Source organism: Manis javanica, chromosome 13 (assembly GCF_040802235.1).
Source record: "Manis javanica isolate MJ-LG chromosome 13, MJ_LKY, whole genome shotgun sequence".
NCBI classification, from domain to species: domain Eukaryota; kingdom Metazoa; phylum Chordata; class Mammalia; order Pholidota; family Manidae; genus Manis; species Manis javanica.
Window position 1 is genome coordinate 54,004,711 of NC_133168.1, and position 21,896 is coordinate 54,026,606.

Sequence of the window (21,896 nt, forward strand, 5' to 3'; positions counted from 1 at the left end):
TGTTCTTGGGTAATTTTTTGATTACCGTTTGAATTTCTTTGCTCGTAATTGGTTTGTTTAACTTTTGTGTTTCTTCCTTGGTCAGTCTTGGGAAGTTGTATTTTTCTAGGAAGTTGTCCATTTCTTCTAGGTTTTCCAGCTTGTTGGCATATAGGTTTTCATAGTAGTCTTTAATAATTCTTTGTATTTCTGTGGAATCTGTCATGATTTTTCCATTCTTATTTCTGATTCTGTTGATTTGTGTTGATTCTCTTTTTCTCTTAATAAGTTTGGCTAGAGGCTTATCTATTTTGTTTATTTTCTTGAAGAACCAGCTCTTGGTTTCGTTGATTTTTGCTATTGTTTTATTCTTCTCAATTTTGTTTATTTCTTCTCTGATCTTTATTATGTCCCTCCTTCTGCTGACTTTAGGCCTCATTTGTTCTTCTTTTCCAGTTTCGATAATTGTGATGTTAAACTATTCATTTGGGATTGTTCTTCCTTCTTCAAGTGTGCCTGGATCGCTATATACTTTCCTCTTAAGACTGCTTTTGCTGCGTCCCACAGAAGTTGGGGCTTTGTGTTGTTGTTGTTGTCATTTATTTCCATATATTGCTGGATCTCCATTTTAATTTGGTCATTGGTCCATTGACTATTTAGAAGTGCGTTGTTAAGCCTCCATGTGTTTGTGAGCCTTTTTGCTTTCTTTGTACAATTTATTTCTAGTTTTATACCTTTGTGGTCTGAAAAGTTTGTTGGTAGGATTTCAATCTTTTTGAATTTACTGAGATTCTTTTTGTGGCCTAGTATGTGGTCTATTCTGGAGAATGTTCCATGTGCAGTTGAGAAGAATGTGTATCCTGTTGCTTTTGGGTGTAGAGCTCTATAGATGTCTATTAGGTCCATCTGTTCTAGTGTGTTGTTCAGTGCCTCTGTGTCCTTAGTTATTTTCTGTCTGGTGGATCTGTCCTTTGAAGTGAATGATGTGTTGAAGTCTCCTAAAATGAATGCATTGCATTCTATTTCCTCCTTTAGTCCTGTTAGTATTTGTTTCACATATGCTGGTGCTCCTGTGTTGGATGCATATATATTTATAATGGTTATATCCTCTTGTTGGACTAAGCCTTTATCATTATGTAATGTCCTTCTTTATCTCTTGTTACTTTCTTTGTTTTGAAGTCTATTTTGTCTGATACTAGTACTGCAACACCTGCTTTTTTCTCCGTATTGTTTGCCTGAAATATGTTTTTCCATCCATTGACTTTTAGTCTGTGCATGTCTTTGGGTTTGAGGTGAGTCTCTTGTAAGAAGCATATAGATGGGTCTTGTTTTTTTATCCATTCAGTGACTTTGTCTTTTGATCGGTGCATTCAGTCCATTGACATTTAGGTTGATTACAAACACAATCTAAGGGTTCTTTTCTATTTCTCCTCCTTTTTCTTCCTCCTTCATTCTTTATATATTAGGTAACAAATTCTGTACTTTTTGTCTATCCCTTGATTGATTTGGGGGATAGTCAATTTAATTTTGCATTTGCTTCGCAATCAGCTGCTCCACCCTCCCTACCGTGGTTTTACTACCTCTGGTGACAGCTATCCAACCCTAGGAACACTTCCATCTATAGCAGTCACTCCTAAATAGACTGCAGAGATGGTTTGTGGGAGGTAAACTCTCTCAGCTTTTGCTTATCTGGAAATTGTTTAATCCCTCCTTCAAATTTAAATGATAATCTCACCAGATAAAGTAATCTTGGTTCCAGGTCCTTCTGCTTCATGGCATTAAATACATCATGCCACTCTCTTCTGGCCTGTAAAGTTTCTGCTGAGAAATCTGACGTTAGCCTGATGGGCTTCCCTTTGTATGTGATCTTATTTCTGCCTCTGGCTGCTTTTAACAGTCTGTCCTTGTCCTTGATCTTTTCCATTTTAATTACTATGTTTCTTGGTGTTGTCTTCCTTGGGTCCCTTGTGTTGGGAGATCTGTGGATCTCTATGGCCTGAGAGACTATGTCCTTCCCCAGATTGGGGAATTTTTCAGCAACTACCTCCTCAAAGACACTTTCTATCCCTTTCTCTCTCTCTTCTTCTTCTGGTATCCCTATAATGCGAATATTGTTCCGCTTGGATTAGTCACACAGTTCTCTCAATATTCTTTCATTTTTAGAGATCCTTTTTTCTCTCTGTGCCTCACCTTCTTTGTATTCCTCTTCTCTAGTTTCTATTTCATTTATTGTCTCCTCCACCGCATCCAACCTGCTTTTAACACCCTCCATTGTGTTCTTCAATGATTGGATCTCTGACCTGAATTCATTCCTGAGTTCTTGGATCTCTTTCCGTACCTCCATTAGAATGTTGATTATTTTTATTTTGAACTCCCTTTCAGGAAGAGTCACGAGGTCCATATTTAAATCTTTCTTGGGAGTTGTATTAACAATTTTACTCTGGACAAGGTTCCTTTGGTGTTTCATGTTTGTATATGGCACCCTCTAGTGTCCAGAAGCTCTATTCTGGAGCTGCTCAGCCCCTGAAGCAATGTCGGGGGTAGCAGAGGAGCGTTACTGGTGCCTGGGGGGAGGAAAGAGCTGTTCCCTGCCTCCTGGCTCCTGTGCCTGTCTCCACTGCCTGAGCCAGTGGGCAGGTCACACAGGTATAAGTTTTTGTGCCAGAGCAGCCAGCTATGGATACCTGCTTTCCACAAGCAGCCGGAATCCCAGTCTCCCCAGGAACTCTTGCCTGTATTAACGTTCCAGCCCGGTAGTCATGCAAGTCTCATGAAAGCACCATGAAATGTAGGTTTGTGCTCCCAGAGCAGATCTCCAGAGCTAGGTATTCAGCAGTCCCAAGCCTTCCACTCCCTCCCTGCTCCGTTTGTCTTCCTCCCGCTGGTGAGCTGGGGTGGGGGAGGGGCTCGGGTCCTGCAGAGCCACAGCTCTGGTACGTTACCCCGTTCACTGAGGTATGCTCTTTTCTCCAGGTGTGTGCAGTCTGATCCTGTGCTGTCCTCTTTCCTGTTCCTCTCTCAGGATTAGTTGCACCAATTAAATTTTCTAATTGTATCCAGTGTTAGGAGGAAGCCTCTGTCTCTCCTCTTACACCACCATCTTTAATCCCATCTGAGTCATTCAATTTTGAAAGTTTTCTTTCTTTCTCTTACCTGTTTCTCCCGTGGTTAGATGCTCTTTCACATATCTTAGTATTCCTCTTTTACCAAATATTTGATGATCCTTGATTGATCATTAATTTTTTAATAGAGACCATACTGACAAATTATTATAGGTAGTTAGCAAATCATTTTTTATGGTTTGGAAGAACAGTTTACCCATGAGACCCATCACTGAATGGGGGACTAACTGTACATTTCTGTGTGTTAGTGGATCACAGACAGGCTTCTTTTTAGGACAGGTGGACAGTTCATAACTATCAAAGGGAAGAGGTCTTTACCTTGGGTGGTGAAAATTTTTAGTGGATTTCTAAAGGTGGAGTTGCCTTTCCATCCATCTCCTCTGAGTTGCATGTGAAGATCCTGAGTTATCTCAGGCTTTGTGCCAACTACAACACTGGAGTGTGGTGTATAAATAACACACTAGCCCAAACCAGCTAGTTTCAACATAGGGGAGAAATTGACCCAAACTTCACCCCACTCCATTAGCATAGTAAAAATCACACTACCCCATGCCTTGCCAGTTCCAATGGCGACTGAATATAGTCATATCCCTCCACCCCACATGAGGGTGGAGAAAGCCCAAACTCCAGGAATAGTCCACCTGTCCCCTGTGAAGCCTGATCTCATTTGCTAAATATTTATCTCCCTTCATATAAAAAAAGCTCCCTATTGTTCTCTGCATAACCCCTTCTGAGTATGCCCTCTCCCCGACTGTGGATTGTACTCTCTTCTTTCTTTTAAACTCTTAATTCCCAAATAAAATCTTAATACTCAACAGCTTTTCTGCATCTGGTTTTGAATTCCTTCTTGCAGTGAGACCAGGACCAATCTCCAGTAACATTTCCACTCATGAAGTAGTAGTATGAACACACAAGTGCCCATCATTCAGCTTAGAAATAAAATTTTACAAATTGCAAATTGTAATTGTAATACTGTCCTTTCCCACCCTACACAATCCCATTGCTCAGCTGGTAGAATCAGTAGCTATAATGTCTCAGCACCCAGTTGGACCTTTCCTCATTTGTTATAGCCTAACCAAATAGGAGAGTATAGTTACAAGAAGTCACCCCTCCAAGGCCATCCTAGGCTGTCTCAGGCCCCAAATCAATTTACAATTGTAAATTGTAATACTTGTGACCATTCCCCCTGATTTTCTTCATCATCAGTTCTAAACACAGAATGCGTGGCTGGGGCCCCAGCAGCCCTGGAGCTGTGGAGACAGTGCTCTGGTGAGACTCTGTCATGATGCAAGCACAAACCCAAATGGCACCCTTAGCTGATGTGGGGCCTGAGACAGTCTGGGATGGCCTGGGAGGAGTGACTTCTTGGAACTAAACTCACCTGCTTGGATAGGCTATAATAAATAAGGAAAGGTCCAACTGGGTGCTGAGACATTATAGCCACTGATTCTACCAGCTGAGCAATGGGATTGTGCTTAGGGTGGGAAAGGATGGTATTTGGCCAAATATGCATTAATGAAACTGCCTTGTGAGCCCAGGAGGAGCTTCTAGAGACCCAGAGAAATGGCAACAGGAAGCAGGCCCCTCCCCAAGTCAGGAGCCCAGACAAGAAGTGACAGAGCAGGGCTGGCTCCAAGTCCTAGAGAGAACAGTCTCCCAGGCAAGCAAGTAGGGAGGGAGATGGGTATTCAGGCACAGGCAGCAAAGACATTCAGTAGCCAGAATTTGGTATCAAATCTAGTTTAGGTCTCAGAAGTGAGGATGAACTTGGGCCTGGATTCTTAGAAACTGGAGCTGCTGACATTTCTCCTGCTGACACTCAGAACTGGTCTGAGACTTAACTGATCAAGGTCCAGGGGCATTGGTGAGGAAAGAGGGAAGATGAGAAAAGGAGAGGGAAGGGGAGATAGAAGCTAAGAACCATATATGATCTGACACCATCACTTGACCTCAAATGGGCTTCTATTTTTCAGCATTTGTGATCAAGCCAATATAGCCAAAACCCTGAACAAAGTGATAAAGATTATTCTGTATGCCTCAACCCAATCCCTCTGTATACTATGCAACAAGTACCCCAGGACACCAGGAAGACCTCACTCTATTCCTAGGAATCATTTTTGAGCACCTTCTGTGTGCTGTGAATCAAGACTTCAGAGGGGAGTAACACCTGCCTTGACCAGCAGCAATTCCTGTCCAGTCACAGAGTCAGACCTGCAATCAGATCCCTGTGGTCACTGTGGAAAGGGCCATGCCAGAGTTACTGGGTTGCATGGCTTAGTGGAATGGGGCAGGAGTGAGGAGGGGAGAGGCAAAGCAGGAGGGAGACACAGGAGGGACCCAACATGATGTGTTCCATGAACCCTAAGTACATGGCTGCTTCCGGAGCACAACCCAAAGCACGGATGAAGTGATCAGAGATCGTGGCTCTGGAGTCTGACAGTCCTGGGTTTGAACCCTATCTCTGCTGCATAGCATTTGTGTGACAGTGATCATGCCACTTAATCTCTATAAACTTCAGTTCTCTCCTCTAATCACTGGGGGAATCCAGAGAAAAGGGTGCTGGAAATCCTTTGTTGCATTGTATAAAGACCATAGTCCTAAAAGAATGGGGATAAGGAAGAATAAAGGACAATTCAAGAAGGTGTATATCATACTGGTTACTAAAACTGCTTAATATTTATTCATTCAGGATTAGGAAATTGTACACCTGCTGGGATACATACACTAAGAATTTGAATTGCTTAGATTCCACAATAGGAATGGATCAAACTATTTCCTCTTCTTGTTCCAAGTTTCCTCCAGTAGTAGTTATTTTATTTTTCTTTTTCCTTATACAGATACATTTAGTGGGATCTGCCATATGTGCCTTCTCACGACAAATTCCATATTATGTTTGTCCATAGTATTTATGGCCCTCTTACAAATGAGGTACAATTAATTACCAATTAGCCATGCTAGTGGCTGGTAATGGGAAAGCCATCTCAACAACCCACCAAAGGAAAGAAACTATGATTATTTGTTCCTCTTTGGCTTTGTAGATTTTTTTTCTATAAACTCACAAATTAAAAAAACTAAGTATCTCTGAATTCAATCACAATGATGAAAAAAACAACATACTATTAAGACACAACATAGTTGGAACCTGATCATTATTCTGCTTCCTTTGTGCCTTCCTTTTCACAAGTCCTCTCTTCCTTGATTCCACATTTTAAATAGAATCTCTTCCACAGCAGGTGAAAGTACTAACTACTGAGGATAAGCTAGAGATAACCTTCAGCTGAGTCAAGATGTGGCTGGAAATTATGCCAGGATTTCTGTTCACTACTTTGGACGACCAATTCTCTGCAGCCGGACAGCGACCACAACAGCTTCTCCTTCAGCCAAGGTCAGTGCTTAACAGTGATGGTTTTGATTTCAGTGAAGAACCTGTAAGAGTCCTTGGCTCCTTCCCTACCTACCCCAGAACTCTTCATCCCCCCAAAAGGAAGGTTCAGCTCTCTAATAAGCCAGCAGTTGGTCCAGACCAAGCCTGACTGCAACTTCTTAGCCACCCGGTGAACACGGCCCACGTTGCTTGACCACACTGTGGCTGCCAGCCCATATTTAACACTGTTGGCTCTTTGAATCACTTCCTCTTCACTATCAAAGGGGACAACACACGTCACCGGACCAAATATCTCTTCCTTCATGCAACAAGATTCATCTTTAATGTCTGTTATCACTGTGGGAAGCATAAAGTAGCCTGCCTGGTTCCTGGGGGGAAGATTTAACTTATCCACCCCCTCACCACACAGAATTTGAGCCCCTTCAGTTCGAGCTTTCTTGATGTAACTTCTGACCTGCGTGGATGAAAACCTTGATTAGCAACATCTTGCCATTTGGTTTCACACAAAGCAGAGAAAATTCAGTATTTTCAAATCATCTAGGAAACTGTAAGGTCATTGTTAAAAATCTACACACAAAGCAGAGAAAATTCAGTGTTTTCAGATCATCTAGGAAAGCTGTATAATGTTATTGCTAAAAAACCTAAGGTTGATTATTTTATCACTCAGCTGCTAAGGCTGGGGGCACAAGTGCACTCACCATCATTTGGGCATTCAGCTCTCCTACATAAGAAGGGAGTGATTTATTTAATGTCTAAGTGCCAGGCACTTCAGATACATGCTTTTCATACAGTCTCACTTAATTCTCTCAAAACTCTATTAGCGCTGTACTGTTATCCCCTATTTGCTGATGACATAATGGAACCTCAGAAAGAATAAATGTCTCATACAATTAACAAACAGTGAAGCTAGAATTTACACTCAGTATATTCAGTAGTTAAATATACAAAATAATATTTTCTCACTTTTCAGGAGAGCCATGTCTCTTGCAGGAAATGAGAAGTTGAATGTTGTATGAGATTCAGTTAAAGGCCATGAAACCTGTCAACATCTAAGCTTCCAGAACAAATCATTTCTCATTTCTAGTATCATTGCTGATTACATTGAGGATATATGTAGCTAATATAGTATAGCCAACTAAAATGGGAAGTAAATTATATAATAAGTTAACCCAGTGACTTGGAGATAAGGCAGAGACTTATTAATAATAGTTGTAGAAGGGACTCATTATAATATGATATATATATTTACATATGGAAATGTTGAGGTCACAATGATACATTATTCTACCCCCTATTATAAGCATAAGAGAAGTAGAAAAATAATTCCCAAAATTAAAAGTATGGAACAACAGTCACCTAGTAATCAAAAGCAGGGTAAAACTTTGATGACATTTTGGATTCCTACTTATCATGTATCTATCTGAATCCTCTTCGGGCCCAGTATTAGATTGGTATTTGAAAGTAAAACCATATTCAATGTAGATCTATATGCTTGCCATGTAAAATAAAGGTAATGTTATTTTATTATTAAATCTGTTATATTTAACTAAGCCAAAGATTTTTAAAAGTCAATGATTTTTTTTAAATAGAACATTTGGTACAGCTTTATATTCCCCTCTGTTACACTTCCTCCCCCAGCATGCACAAGGCTCTCAGAAGTTTCCCTAGTCTAGGTTGTGGGCAAAAGCTAAACTGGGTCTGGACCCCTCTTCTACTCTCTGGCTCTTTTTGGAAGAACCCACTCAGATTAACTAAAAGATGCCAAAGGTGGCATCCGGTATGAATAGAAGTCAAGGTCAGGGGAAATCCAGAGGTTCCTTCCGGAGGCAGCACCAGAACTTCACCAGTGATTCAGACAGTGTAAGGAGTGCCCTGGCTTTAGGTTATCATTTCGAAACAGAATTACATGATTATCTCTTAGAAGCTCTCAGGATAATAAAATATGAAGAGACATGTCAGTTTTCAAATCATTAAGTTATCAAAATATTGGCTGTGCAGGTGACTCACACTAAACTGAATTTATTTTCCAGAGAAGGTATCACTGGATGAGAGAATGATATCTACACTACTAGCTCAGGAACTGAGATTTTTAGTAAAATCTGAAAAGAAAATTAAAGCCCTTGTGACTGGTAACATGTTATAAAATGTAATGGAAAAAATTTTTTTGAGAGGATAGAGCTGTAGGTAGTCAGAAGCTTTGCCCATAAAATCAGAGCAAAGAGGTTAGAAGAGTGGGCCAAAGAGCCCAATTGTGTTCAAATCCCAGTCACTCTGCTTACTAGCTGAGGGATTTTAAATGCTCTGTGCCCATTTCCTCATCTGAAGAATACGATTAACACTGTCACCTTTTCATAGGATTAAATAAAATACTGTGTGTGAAATATTCAGTGTAACGCTTGCTGTGTAGTAAGTCTTTGGAATGTCAGCTGCTCTTGTGACTATTGCTGAAGATGATGATACAATCCATGATCCATCACTTACTGCCCAGGACACTTCAGGGAGGCCCCCCACTCTGCATGTCAACTTTTTTATCTAAAGGGGACAGGAAACCGCAAAAGTGGACCTTGGTCAGACCCAAAGCCTGGCCCTTTTGGGGGATGCACCTGCGGGCCTCCTCGGCATTTCCCCCAGACTCACTGTAAATACCCAAGACGTCTCTCTCTTCAGTGACTTGGATCTTTGGGAAGGCTGGCATTGCGCCAGATTCTCCAGACAGTTGGGTAGGGAAGGACTCAGGAGGGTAAAGAAAAACAAAAATAAAAAACACAAGCACCCCGTAAAACAGGTGAGCCGTCTTTTCATCATTCCCTGAGGACAGAAGCGTCCGCAGTTCACTGCGCGACCCCCGCCGCCCCAGGGAACCTGGGAGGTCACGTGTCCACCGAGGACCCTGCCGTATCTCCTTGCCTTCTCTCGGAGCCCCTTGTCAGTACAGAATAACGCTCACCTGTCCTACTAGGATTCTTCTGGCAACCATCTGTTGTGACAACCATACAGAAGTAAGATGGAGGCCAGGGCCCAGGCTCTGCAAGGCTCGTGTGACTGGGGAAGAGGACTGATGGGACGGCTAAGATAGCAGCCGCACCTTCCCGGGCGCGCAGTCCCCAGGCGCTCTGCTGAAAGGCGAGCAAAGATGACCAGCATGGAGCTGCCTGCTGCCTCCATGAGCCCAGGCGGTTGGGCACTGAACGAAAAACAGTCGCCATCTGAAAAGGCCCACGTACCCTTCCCAGCTGCCTCCATTAGCTCTCCCGAAGGGCAGCGACGCCCAGGCTTCCTCCCAAGAACGGAGATGAAAGCCTCCCTCCCACCGAGGGCCCCCTGGTGGGAGCCTCAGAGGGAGGAGCTGTGAGCGCTTACGTCCGGCACACACGCTCCGGGCTGGGGAGTGAGGCTGGCAGGAGCCCAGCGACCCTGGAAGCCTCAGTAGGATTGTTCCGAGGCTTTCCATGGGGGAGGAAATGGGAGAGGGCCGAGGGCAGCTACTCCAGGTAGGTGGGACCCAAGCCACGGGGCCAGCCATGTAACAAGGGAGGCCTCAAGGACGCCAGCAGTTCCGCATGTAGTGGGACACATTGGGAGTCCTGGGAATCCACCAGGATGTCCCCCTGCCTGCCTGGGACCAGTGTCCTTGGACCCCTACTACCAACCGACTGAAAAGAAGGTAATTTGGATCTTCTCTGTGGAGTCACTCAAAGATGCAAAGTTTAGGGTGTATTTTTACTCTAGAGAAAAATTAGGATATTTTATACTGAAATATTCTGATACTGCAACTTGCTAAATTCTGTGTGTTCATTTTAGGGGTAAATTAAAACTACTGGGAATGACCAAGAATGAAAAAGAAAGAAAAGTTTGATAATTCAGAGGGCATCTAAAGGCAATGTGAATATGGTATTTTTAACTAAAATATGTTGTAATTGAAACGTTGGGGTGCCTTTTTTTAAGTTGCTTCTTGAGAAAGCAAGTGCATTGGAGAAAGGTAGACGTGCAGAAAATGTTCCACTTGCACATCTGTAGTAATGCTGTAAAATCTCGAATGACTTTAGGAAAAAACAGCCATATATTTTGGAAATTCTACAGTGGCATTTAAAAAGTTAAATTTGTATAATATTGAGGTAGTGAACACCCATATTTATCCAAAGATTTTTAAGAACCTAGGATTCAATACTCAAGTTGCCTGTGACATAGCTGAAATAGCCAATGAAGAAGAAAAGACAATAAGTTAAAGGAGAGTTGTAAGCAAAACCTCAAAGGCTTGTACGTGTCTATATGGTCCCTTTATTGTTATGGTTTAATGATCAGTGCTACCGGATGCTCCGTGCTCCATGCTTGTGTTCAAGAGTTCAAAGAAAATGGACACTTAAAGCATGGGGGTTACACTGTAACTGGAATAGGTGATGCAGTGTTAATTCAGTCATTTGTCTATCAAATACTGTGTACCTACTATGTTCTGGGCACTCTTCTAGGGTCTGAGAATACAGCAGTGCATAAAATTGACCATGAAGTTTACATTTCAGTCAAGGGAAGAAAGTCAATAAAGGAATAAATAATATGTTATATAGCAGATGGTGTTAAGAGTCATGGAGAAAAATGAAGCAGGAAAGAGGGAGAAGAAGTTCTGGGGGATACGATTTTACACAGGGGAAGCAGGAAAGCGCTCATTCAGAGGGTGGCATTTGAGCAAAGCCAAGCAAATACCTGAAGGAAGAGCAATCCAGGCAGTGCAGACATCAAGAATAAAGGCCAAGAAGAAAGAGTGTGACTCATATTTTCAAGGAAGAACAGGGTGGCCAGTATATACAGCAGCAGAATGAAAGAGAGGAAGGCAGAAGGGGATGGCCGCCTGCGTCATTCTAAAGACTTAAGCTTGACTGTGAGCAAGATGGGTTGAGCAAGACACATCACAGCCAGTGAGGAAATAACTATGATACCAGAACAAAGCTCAAACAGGCACCTGGAAATATCAGTATGGATGCAGAGTCCTCTTAAAATGGTAACATGTGAGCTCAGCACAGCCAGATTTTAAGTGGCCTCCCCTTGGATGTCATCAGACTACTTCTCATTGCCATGGGGTGTAATCTCATGGGCACCTGCAGGTCCAATACTGGCCTTGATTATTCTTCTCCACAGAAAGAACCAGGGCTCGATAGAGAGGTCCTACTGCCCATGTGGGGCAGAACAACTCAGATGGCTGAGGCCACTTAATGTCAGAGAGTGGAGAAGTCTACAGGAGGACCTGGGGTGCAGGCTAAAGTGAGGGCCCCTGTGTGTAAGCTGGGACAAGCTGAACATCAAAAATATTGTATAAAACTCACAGGAATTACAGTACATTGAAAGCTGGTGAGCCTATACCAATACAAGTCAATGTGTGGCATCAGTTTGTCACACACAAAATACAGTGTGTGTGTGTGTGTGTGCGCACGCAGGGGTCCACAAATCATTCAGTTGATACAGAAAAGTCAACTTTTTTTTATTTGCTTCATTAACAAATTCCCCTCATTGAGTAAATTAAATAGCTATTGTGGCCTACAATAGAAAAAATAGTTTTTTTGCTGAGTTGACATGCAATAAACTTTGAATCTCAAGTGAATGGTGAATTACGAAGGGAACCTTAGACCTCACCACAGACTGAGCACCCTAGAAAATGCACCTTGGATTTTAACTTTTGCTCCACAGGAGGCATTCAGGAATGTGCTGAAGTTGGTTTTCACTGTTATTTACATGTTGAGTCAATAGGCCTGAAGTCCTGATGTCCAGAACAGCTAGACAAGAGAGAGGACGGGGAGCCTCTTGCACTTGTGACTCCTTGCTCTGTGAGGACGGGAACATCCACACCTGTGGGTCCCAATGCACACAGCTGGGGACTACTGCTTATGTACCTGCAATCTTGCAGATGAACGTAACTGGAGAAACACAGCTAGCTGGCCTCACTTTAAATACATGGCCACAAGTCTCAAGTGAGCTCCTGGAGTTGCTCAGCGAACAGCAGTTATTTCAAGGTCCCTTCTCTTTCCTGATCTCCTGCAGGACTATTTCACACCTTCTTCTCCCTCCTGAAACTTCAATAGCTTCTCCCCTTCTTACCCTGCTTTTCTAGTTTGTAGAAAACAGAAGAAATAAGAAGCACCCATCAAGCTACTATACTTTCCCACCTATGAACATCTGTGCTTCATAATATTGTGAAGGTCAAAATTAAAATGTAAGTCTAACAGATCTGTGTAGTGTCAGAGGTTTCTACAAACTGAAGCAAAGGCTCTGTCCCTCATTCTCTAACTGATGGGGGCATATTTCCCTTGGTAAGCCTTACTTACTGCAGCTGAGAACAATGTCCTTCTAGCTGCAGAATTCTATGACTTATTCTTGGAATCACATCAGGTAACAAATTAAAATTATCTTAAAAACCCAAATTCCATAAACCATCCAGAGACCATAAATGACTTCTCCCATGTAGGCTACCACTAGCCCCCCCATCAGTTAAGAGCATAATTTGGATATTGCACATGGCACTTTGGGATCACACATGCTGTCAGGCAGAGGCAGAATCCCTTCCACCGGCACATTAACCTATGGAAATCCTGGCCACCCGTAGTCCACATCATTCTTATTAGCTGACCTTTATGTTTTGAAATTTGCCTTCCTCAGTCTGCTTGTGGTATCTCCATGCTGAATTCTCAAGGTCATACATTTTTATGTAGATACTACTTTAACCTGGACAACATCTGCATATTCAAATCTAACATTTTTAGACATTTTTAGATTGTATCCAGAGACCATTTTCCATGGGTCACAATTTTTCAAAAATAGGGTAGCAATTAATAATATTTCAAAACATGGATGTGTGTGATACCCAGTACTGAGCTTCTCTCCAAATAGGAACTCTTCCTATAACTTACTTTGCAGAGATTTACTTACTTTCTCCAAATGAGCTTTACTTATCAGAGCTCCCATGCTGGCTGATGGATCAGAGGGAATGCCAACTTTCCACATTCTGGTAGCTTCCACAAACTTCTTTAAAAACTCACTATAGATGCTCTTCTGGACAAAGATCCTGCTGGTACAGAGGCAGATCTCACCCTGCAAGGATGATGCATGAGGACAATGACAAGACTGAGGGCACCCTCCTTCATGGATAGAGCACCTGCCATGTGTCTCACGGTGGTCTAGGCAATGGGAGACAGTGGGAAACAAGACCAAGTCCCACCACATGAAACACACAGTCTTGTGCGGAAGACAGACAATAGTACAAGTAAATAAGCTCAATAAATAACAGAACTTCAGGGCATGACCAACACAAAAAAAAAAATTAAGCAGAGGATCAGAATAGAAATTAGTGGAGGGGGGCAGCCTTTACTCCCTTTCATTAAAAGGAGTACTGAAGGCACTTGTGAAGGGGGGATTTTGAATTGACATTTGATTGATGTGAAGGACCTGGACGGGTGAAGATTTGGAGGAAGGGAGTTCTCAGCTGTAAGCAGAAGACCTTCTGCAAGAACGAGCTTGGAGTGTGAGGAAAGGCAAGGAAGTGACTGGGACAGAGGGTGGGAGTGGAGACAGAGAGAGGGTGGCAGGGCCAGAGGGAGGAGCGAGGCAGCACCACACAGTCTCCTAGGCTCACAAGGAGCTTGCATTTTATTCTCAGTATCATAAAAAGGATCACAGAAAGTTTTAAGCAGAAGAATGATGGATCATATTTACATTTTTAAATGATTGCTCTGGGAGCTGTGTAAACAGAATGGCAGGGAATGAGAGTGGGAACACCATGGAGACTTAAGAGAGTATTCCAGAACCCCAGATAAGTGGAAGTTGCTTGGACCAGAACACAACCAATGGAGAAGAGGAACATGATAGGAGCCTACCAAGATCAGGAATTACAGTACATTGAAAGCTGGTGAGCCTATACCAATACGAGTCAATGTGTGGCATCAGTTTGTCACACACAAAATACAGTGTGTGTGTGTGTGTGTGTGTGTGTGTGTGTGTGTGTGTGTGTGTGTGTGTACCTTAGAGGGGCATGTGACCCCAACAGGGTAAGGAAACTGGCATAGATGCCTGGAGAAGTTACAAGATTCAGGATATGTTTTCAAGATAGAACTAACAAACTGGTTGCTGGGTTAGTAAGGCATAAGGAAAAGAGAGGGTAAGAACAAGGATGAGTCTGAGATTATGGAGGGAACTTGAAAACGCTAGTGCTCTTCCTGGGAAGACAACCCAAGGCAGGGAGAGGAGAAGGAGGAAAATCTAGAGGTCTGCTTGGTACAGGTTAAGTTTCAGATGCCTAGCAGACATCCAAAGAGAAATACTGAGTGTCCCATGAAGAGGTGCTCACATGTTTCTGAGTGAAAAATCAACCTAACTATCATTTCAATATAGCATGTAATAGTTTACCAACCACATCCTAGATACGTCAAAGCATCATGTACGAATGACAAGTATGCATGTGCATAAATATTTTCATCAAATTTACATTTGATCTTCACAACAATTTTATATTTGATCTACACAAGGATCCTTCCAATTATCTTATAGTTGTTCAAAGGTGCATTGTCCAAATTAAATACTCAGTGTTCTGAAACAATAAATTCTTTCTGCAAACCAGGATCATGTTAGAACCATCTGCATATCTGGCTTAGGAAATCAAACGCACAAGAGCCCTATACCATTGGGGGGAGGGAAGGCATGTAAAGAGGCTTGAGGGTTTAGCCAATCAGGGGTTTCCAGATTACCCAGTGCCGGGAAAACATAGGTAATACTAGGATCTCTAGTCACATGCCTTTAGGGGAAATGAGAAAAAGACAGTATCACCTATTGAGCGCCTATTGTATGCTGGGCACCCTGCAGAATTCTTTCCTCATAGTAATTCTGTAGTGTGTTAGCTTTCTCAGTTTACAACTAGGAAATGGACTTTTTCAGCACAAACCAAAGGCCACCGGCCACAGGAAGTTTCAACCTTAGACTGCGTGATGCTGAGGTCCAAGTTCATATCTTCTGTCTCGCAGCGTCTCTTAGCTGTGAGTGTGCTCAGAGCCAAAGGAGACCATGCATGACAGAAATGCGTCTATAGAGCCTGTGAAGTTCAGCTAAGGAAAAAGTATGCACTACATGGAGCTTGTCACTCAGCTAAGTAAAAAGAAATAAGCCACTTTTTTTTTTCTTTCCTTCGCCTAAAATTCATTTGCTGTCTTGGATTAGCAAATCAGTCATGCTCAGATCCTCTTTCCCATGGACATTTTTTTAATGTGCCCAAGAGGAAGGCTCTCTGGGCAGTTTTAAATTCTTAACACCACTCTGGTAGCCAAGAAGCCTCAGTCCCTGTCCCCATTCAGATTTGTTTACTTTAATGCAGGGTTCACCTAACTTCCTCTAGTCTCTCCTCTCTGTTTCAGTCCAAAATTTGTACCTTTCTTATCACTTGACCACAAAACACCTGATTCCATTGTTCACTTTGATATTTAATGGTATTTGTTTAATCATAAAATTGCAAACCTATTTTCTAAAATCTAAAATTTAAATGTACCAATTCAGACAAATTCTCTCATATAATATATATGGTTGGCCCTTTAAACAACATGGGTTTGAACTGTACGAGTCTACTTATACACAGATTTTTTTCAGTAAACATAGTGGAAAACTTGGGGGAGATCTGTAACAATTTGAAAAAACTTGCAAATGAAACATGTAGCTTAGAAATATCAAAAAAATTAAGAAAAAGACATGTCATGAATCATTAAATACATGAAGATACCAGTTTATTTTATCATTTACTTCAATAAAATCAACAGTAGGTTATTAGTATGTACATTTTTGAAGAGTTGAAAGTTAAATGCAGATTTGCAACTGCACAGAGGGCTGGTGCCCCTAACCCCATGTTGTTCAAGGGTCCACTGTATATATATTTATCAGCAACTTTCTCTAGGAATTACTGTGAGAGGAATAATTACAATTATAATGATCATGAAAATAATCATTGTCATTCAAGAATGTTTTTCACTCTGTGCCCACAAAAGCCCTATTGGAAGGCATTATTTTTGCTTCCATGATTAATTTTACAGGTAAAGAAATGAAGGTTCAAAAAGTCACTTATTCAAGTTAGGTAAATAAAGATATTTCTCATTTCACGCATCTTTCCTTTTATGGATGTTCTCTTTGGCTTAAGTCTTTATTCCTGCTAAAATTTTTTAAGACATAACTTTAGAGAAAATCACTCAGTACTTATGCACACCTGCTCCGTCCTAGGCATGTCCTGGGCATTGAAGAGAAAATGCCGCACAAAAGCGGGTATGGCTTCCTTCCTGAAGCGTGCAGTCCAGTATTCCTGAACCAGTGTTCTTAACCCCCTGGGATGCCATAGATCTGAAGAATCTGATGAAAACTCTGGACTCCAGAGAAACATCTGCTGCACAATTTCAGGAGATACAAAGTTGCCCTGAAGCTCGCCCATGACTCTAAGGTCAGAAACCTACCCTCGATTGGTTCAAGTATTTAATTCTAAAATGTGTGAGTGCATTTGCGATGATTTTGGTGGGGGAGAATAAGATTACCTGGAGATAAGACAGTCAGCAAGAAGAGACAGGGCCAACTCTATAAATAAAGGGATAGAAAAGCAAAAAAAAAAAAAAAAAATCAATCATTTGCCCAAGCCTAGTACTTGATAAAAGTTGTATAATCAATAGCATGTATAGTGTGGTGGGGGGGCACAGGGAGGGCTGTGCAACACAGAGAAGACAAGTAGTGATTTTACAGCATCTTACTATGCAGATGGACAGTGACTGTGAACGGGGATGTGGGGGGGACTTGGTGAAGGGGGGAACCTAGTAAACATAATGTCCTTCATGTAATTGTAGATTAATGATACCAAAATAAAATTTTTAAAAAAAGTTGTAATCAAGAAGGGGAGCTTTCTAAACAGAAGCTGTGACTCTCCACAGCCACTAAATAGACATTAAGACTGAAGAGATTGTCAATGGAATAATGTAATATAATGATGCTCCATTCACTGAAATAGCCCTGGACTGAACTCCTATGCCAGCTTTGCACTAGGACGAAACGGATCCAGCTTGACAGGACCGCAAAGTTAAAACAGAACAAAACAACCTACCTGGTTGGCAAAGCTGGACCTGACGGTCGTTGGCACACACTCCTCCAGGTCGGCATCCTCAAAGATGATGGCAGGATTCTTGCCCCCCAGCTCCAAGGAGAGCTTCTTGCAGTGGGGAGCACTCAGCTGTGTGATCCGCTCGGCCGTGGGCTGGCTCCCAGTGAAGGAGATGAGGGGAACCTCTGGATGGGATGCCAGGGCTTCGCCTGCCCTGGGCCCCGTTCCGAACACAATATTCACCACACCTGGTGGAACACCTGGATGGAAAGAGCATCAGTTACAGGAAGTCTTCTCCCTATTTTGAGGACTTAGGTTATATGGAGATGGTCCATTAGTTTGGATGGCAGTTCGAGTAACTTCTACAGCTGTCTCCAGTTTAGCAAAGCAAAGACTATATAGCATTGTGTCTGCCTATAGGACACCCTAGGTGGGATTTCTCTGGATGCTTTATCCTAGAAAAATGCAAGGTAGAACATTCTACATAATTCATTCCATAATATTGACTAGGCTTCAGAGGCTGAGGATGCAGAATATCTTCAGGCAGGTCAGGCCCCATGAGGGAGAAGAATGCCCCCAAATAGGTGCCCCGATCTTTTCTATCATGAGACCCTGCTGCCCTATGTCTGCATTATTTATTCATGCATTTTATGGATTTACTTTTATTACCTATCCACCCTAGCAGGTATACTCACTGAGGGCAGAAGTGGTATCTGCTTCTTGCTCCCCATCATCTCCTCTGTGCCATGGCCTAGTTTGCCACATGGAATTCATAGCAGCAAATGCTTGTGTTTTTCTGAATGTTCACTGTGCAGCAGCCATTGTGTTAAGTGATTTGCTCCCTTTAGATCTCCCAAAAACCCTATGAGGTGAGAAGTATTAGTTCCCTCACTTCACCCTTGAGAAAACTGAGGCAGAGTGAGGCTAATAACAACTAGTAAGGGGCAAAACTGGGTGTAGAAAGTTAATAAATAATTGTTAAGTAAATAAATAGATGAATGCTTCATGTACACTATGCACCTTAGAAATGTTGACTTTGGGAGGCTTTAAGTATCCAGAAAGAATATCTGTGTGCAACTGTGTTGGGTACAGAAAGCTCTTAGGGCTTGTTTGGTGGCAGCTTTGTCTATTTCCTCCAATTTTTCAGGCTTGAACGACAGTAGTGGCAGAAATCCCCCAATGTGTAAGGTTTGTGAACTACTTCCCTGCCCGTTATCTTTCTCTCACTCCAGGAAAAACAGTCTTTCCTCCATGGAAACACACTCTTTAATTAAAACTATCTCTTCAAGAATACGATTTTAAAGTATCAATAACAAGTTCTCACTGACAATCATTATCATTCAGAACTCCTTCCCAAAGAACTGGAGCCTTAGCCCACCACCTTGAGGGGCCCGTGTGAGTGAGCCCCTAAGGAGACAGAGGAGAAGAGGCAATGCCTCCTGATGGTGTCTGGCAGACCCTCTCCTCTAATGGTTCCACCTCTACGCTCCACGAACATAGTCATTGGAATCTAGCTTAGGTCAGTCCTGGATCATAGGTCACTGCCCAAGGAGGGCAGGCCTAGGGCCAGGCGCCATGTGACAGCAGCTAAGCCCTGGGTTAGGGCAAAGAAGGGGCACAGGGGAGAGGCCCTCCCAGCAGCTGATGATGGAGGAATAAGGACTAGTTTCCCACCATTTGCAGGATGGCGCCCTGAATCCCCATCAAATACTGGGCATGTGCATATCTGCCTCTTATTTGGTTGGGAATTTGGGGGCCGACGAAAGTGGATTACTGGACTTTATAAATCCTGAAAGCACAGAAAATGGATCAAATCACTTCTAATGTTCACAGTAGCTTTTTAACAAAGGGTGAAAGAAAACAGAGAAACTCCGCTAATGAGCTCATTTCATCGGGCTGATTGCCTTCTACACAACAACATTTACATTCTGATTACGTTTCCCTGAGCTCTGATGTTAATCTGTTAAGAGTTATCTACTGGCCATTAGTTCTCAGTACCAATTTGCCATTTGATCCAAACATTGATGAAATTTTTCTAGAGACATCTGCCCTCTACCCTTAAGAAAGTCTAATTATAAGAGAAGGGAGGCAGCTTAATTGACAACTAACAATTCAGTAAAACTCAGAGTAGGCGGCTAACAGACAGCGATGAGAATGAAGTCCCCCTAAAGCTAGGATGTGGCAGGGTGACAACACAAAGAACTTGAAGCTTAAATAGAACAGAACAAAAACAAAAGGAAGGGCCAGAAATCCGTCATCAGTGGGCTCTCCGGGATAAGGGCAAATGTTTGGTGCCTCCAAGAAAAAAATGAATATTCTCGGACTCTCAAAGAGGTATTCACAGTGTACTTTCTCAAACAATTTTGTTTCAAAGGAAGGTCATCTGTCAAGTCTGTTCAAATGCTCAGTACCAGAGGAGCCAGCTCTTTAAATATCAGTTCCTTTCCTTACACAGCTTAAGGTTTCTCTTCCAGTGCAGGAGTGGGTAGATGTGACTCACACCTCCTCCCAATTCCAGTGAAGAACCTGAGGACTGAAGGCCCGTGCAATCTGAGAGTCCCACTCTCAGTGTTTGTCAGAGGAGGAGGTTTGGCAAAGCCAGCCCTGGGTAAGAGGGAAGAACCAACAAAGCTTATTTGTTCACAAGAAATAAGATCAATACTGTGCAAATAGATGGAAACATAAAACTCTCACGCAGGTGCAGGTTCTGAATATATGAAAGGAGAGAGTACTTTGGACAGAGAAACCGTCATAGATCAAGATGTGGTGGATGTTAGGAGAGAACGGATTTTGGGAAAATGGCTCTGTGGCACTACCCCACCTCCAGGTGTGCCCTTCCCAAAAGGGATGGAAGCAAAGAGCAGACCCCATGTCTATCCTACTCAGGGAAACTTACAGGCAACAGGCAGGGAAGAAATGCCTTGGACCTTTGAAGACACTCTGAAGACTCATTTTAGCAAAGAAAGGGATTAGAATGTGATCCCTCATAAAAAGGACGGATGACACATTTTGGACATGAGACAGGTAAGCACACTCCTATCAGACACCCTCCAGAGGCCTCACTTCCATTCCAGAGACCTGGGCTGGGGGGCCTCGCTTCTCTGTAGGACACAAGGGAGCTGGCCAGCCACCCTGGAGTCCTAAGGCCCAGTGTGCTTCCCTGAACAGGCACAGAGTGAAAACCTGGCTCAACTTGCCTGGAAGACAATATGCACAGCTTTGCATAAAGAGAAAAGGTATCCAGAAGAGGGAGAGATGGGATCTGCCCAACCACCCCCACTGGGGATGCAGACAGGCGAGGCCGGCAGCACTGCCCTATGGCCTTGCAGGAAGTGGCACAGCAGAGTGAGAGAACCACAAAGACAGGCTGTCCCTGCCACCCACCCATCATCCCTACCCAGGAGGTATGGAGACCTGAGCTGAGGAACCTCATAGTGAGGGGCTTTCCTGCTGTTACCTCCCACCCTGGTGCAGTGTCAGGCTGTGCCCGGGCCAAGTTACTAACTGACTACTAGTCCTGCCCAGAATTAAGCCAGGAACACACCCTGAACATGGCCATTAGAGTACTGGCAGGAAGAGGACAAGGAGCCGTATTTTATCAGCTTCTGAGTAGCGGCTCCAAATGCAGAGAAGGCTGAGGGATGTATATTCCCATCTCTTGAAAATGGGCTGTTATTATCAGGTATTCTGCAGCCATATGAACCAGAGATGTACCTAGCAACATTCTTATTTTTATCAACATTAACTTGTAGTTCAAACATAAGACTTAAATGGGCTGTCGAGGGCTCCCTGGAGCAGGATCGTGTCTGATTTGATCGGGCTCTCTGCGCCTGTGGTTGCATTACTCTTGTGTACCCCTCCTGTTGCCAGCCAACCTCCCACAGGGAGGAACCCTTCCTGCAGCAGCACCTTCTAGAGTAGAATAGAGGAAGCACTGTGAGCCAAGCTTGCGGATGAAGGGGACTTTGCAAAAAGAATCAGAAAGACAAAAACCAATGTCAATGGGATTGATTTTGCTGCTGAACACATTTCTATCCAAGTACTTTTCTAATGTCAGTGACCCTAAGGTAGCTGAAGCCCACAGAACTGACAAGCCAGAGCCAACCCTGTGCCTCCCTTAGCCCCATGCCTTATTACCTGCTCTCTCCAGGAGTTTGCACATCATCCACGCAGTCACTGACGTCAGCTCGCTGGGCTTGGCTATCACAGTGTTGCCAGCGGCTATAGCTGGCGCTATCTTCCAGGTCAGCAAGTAGAGTGGCAAATTCCAGGGACTGATCAGACCAGCTGGAAGAGGAAAGCAGACACACTGCCACCA

The 21,896-nt window shown here is 43.0% G+C and overlaps 1 protein-coding gene across 6 annotated transcripts in view; it reads right to left on the minus strand.

The window, feature by feature from the left end:
• Nucleotides 1-21,896, minus strand: part of ALDH8A1 (aldehyde dehydrogenase 8 family member A1) — a 92,024-nt gene that overhangs the window by 62,535 nt on the left and 7,593 nt on the right. For 2 of the 6 annotated variants that reach the window (XM_073219636.1, XM_073219639.1), the window contains exons 4-8: nt 21,716-21,865; nt 17,582-17,838; nt 17,025-17,064; nt 13,399-13,646; nt 5,750-6,940 (exon numbers count right to left, since the gene is read on the minus strand). In XM_073219636.1, coding sequence (XP_073075737.1) covers nt 6,488-6,940; nt 13,399-13,646; nt 17,025-17,064; nt 17,582-17,838; nt 21,716-21,865 — 1,148 coding nt within the window. In that variant the 3' untranslated portion in view covers nt 5,750-6,487. Of the gene's footprint in view, nt 1-5,749; nt 6,941-7,627; nt 12,322-13,398; nt 13,647-17,024; nt 17,065-17,581; nt 17,839-21,715; nt 21,866-21,896 lie in introns of those variants that run through there. The other 4 variants (XM_073219638.1, XM_073219640.1, XM_073219637.1 and 1 more) reach the window with 4 other exon arrangements.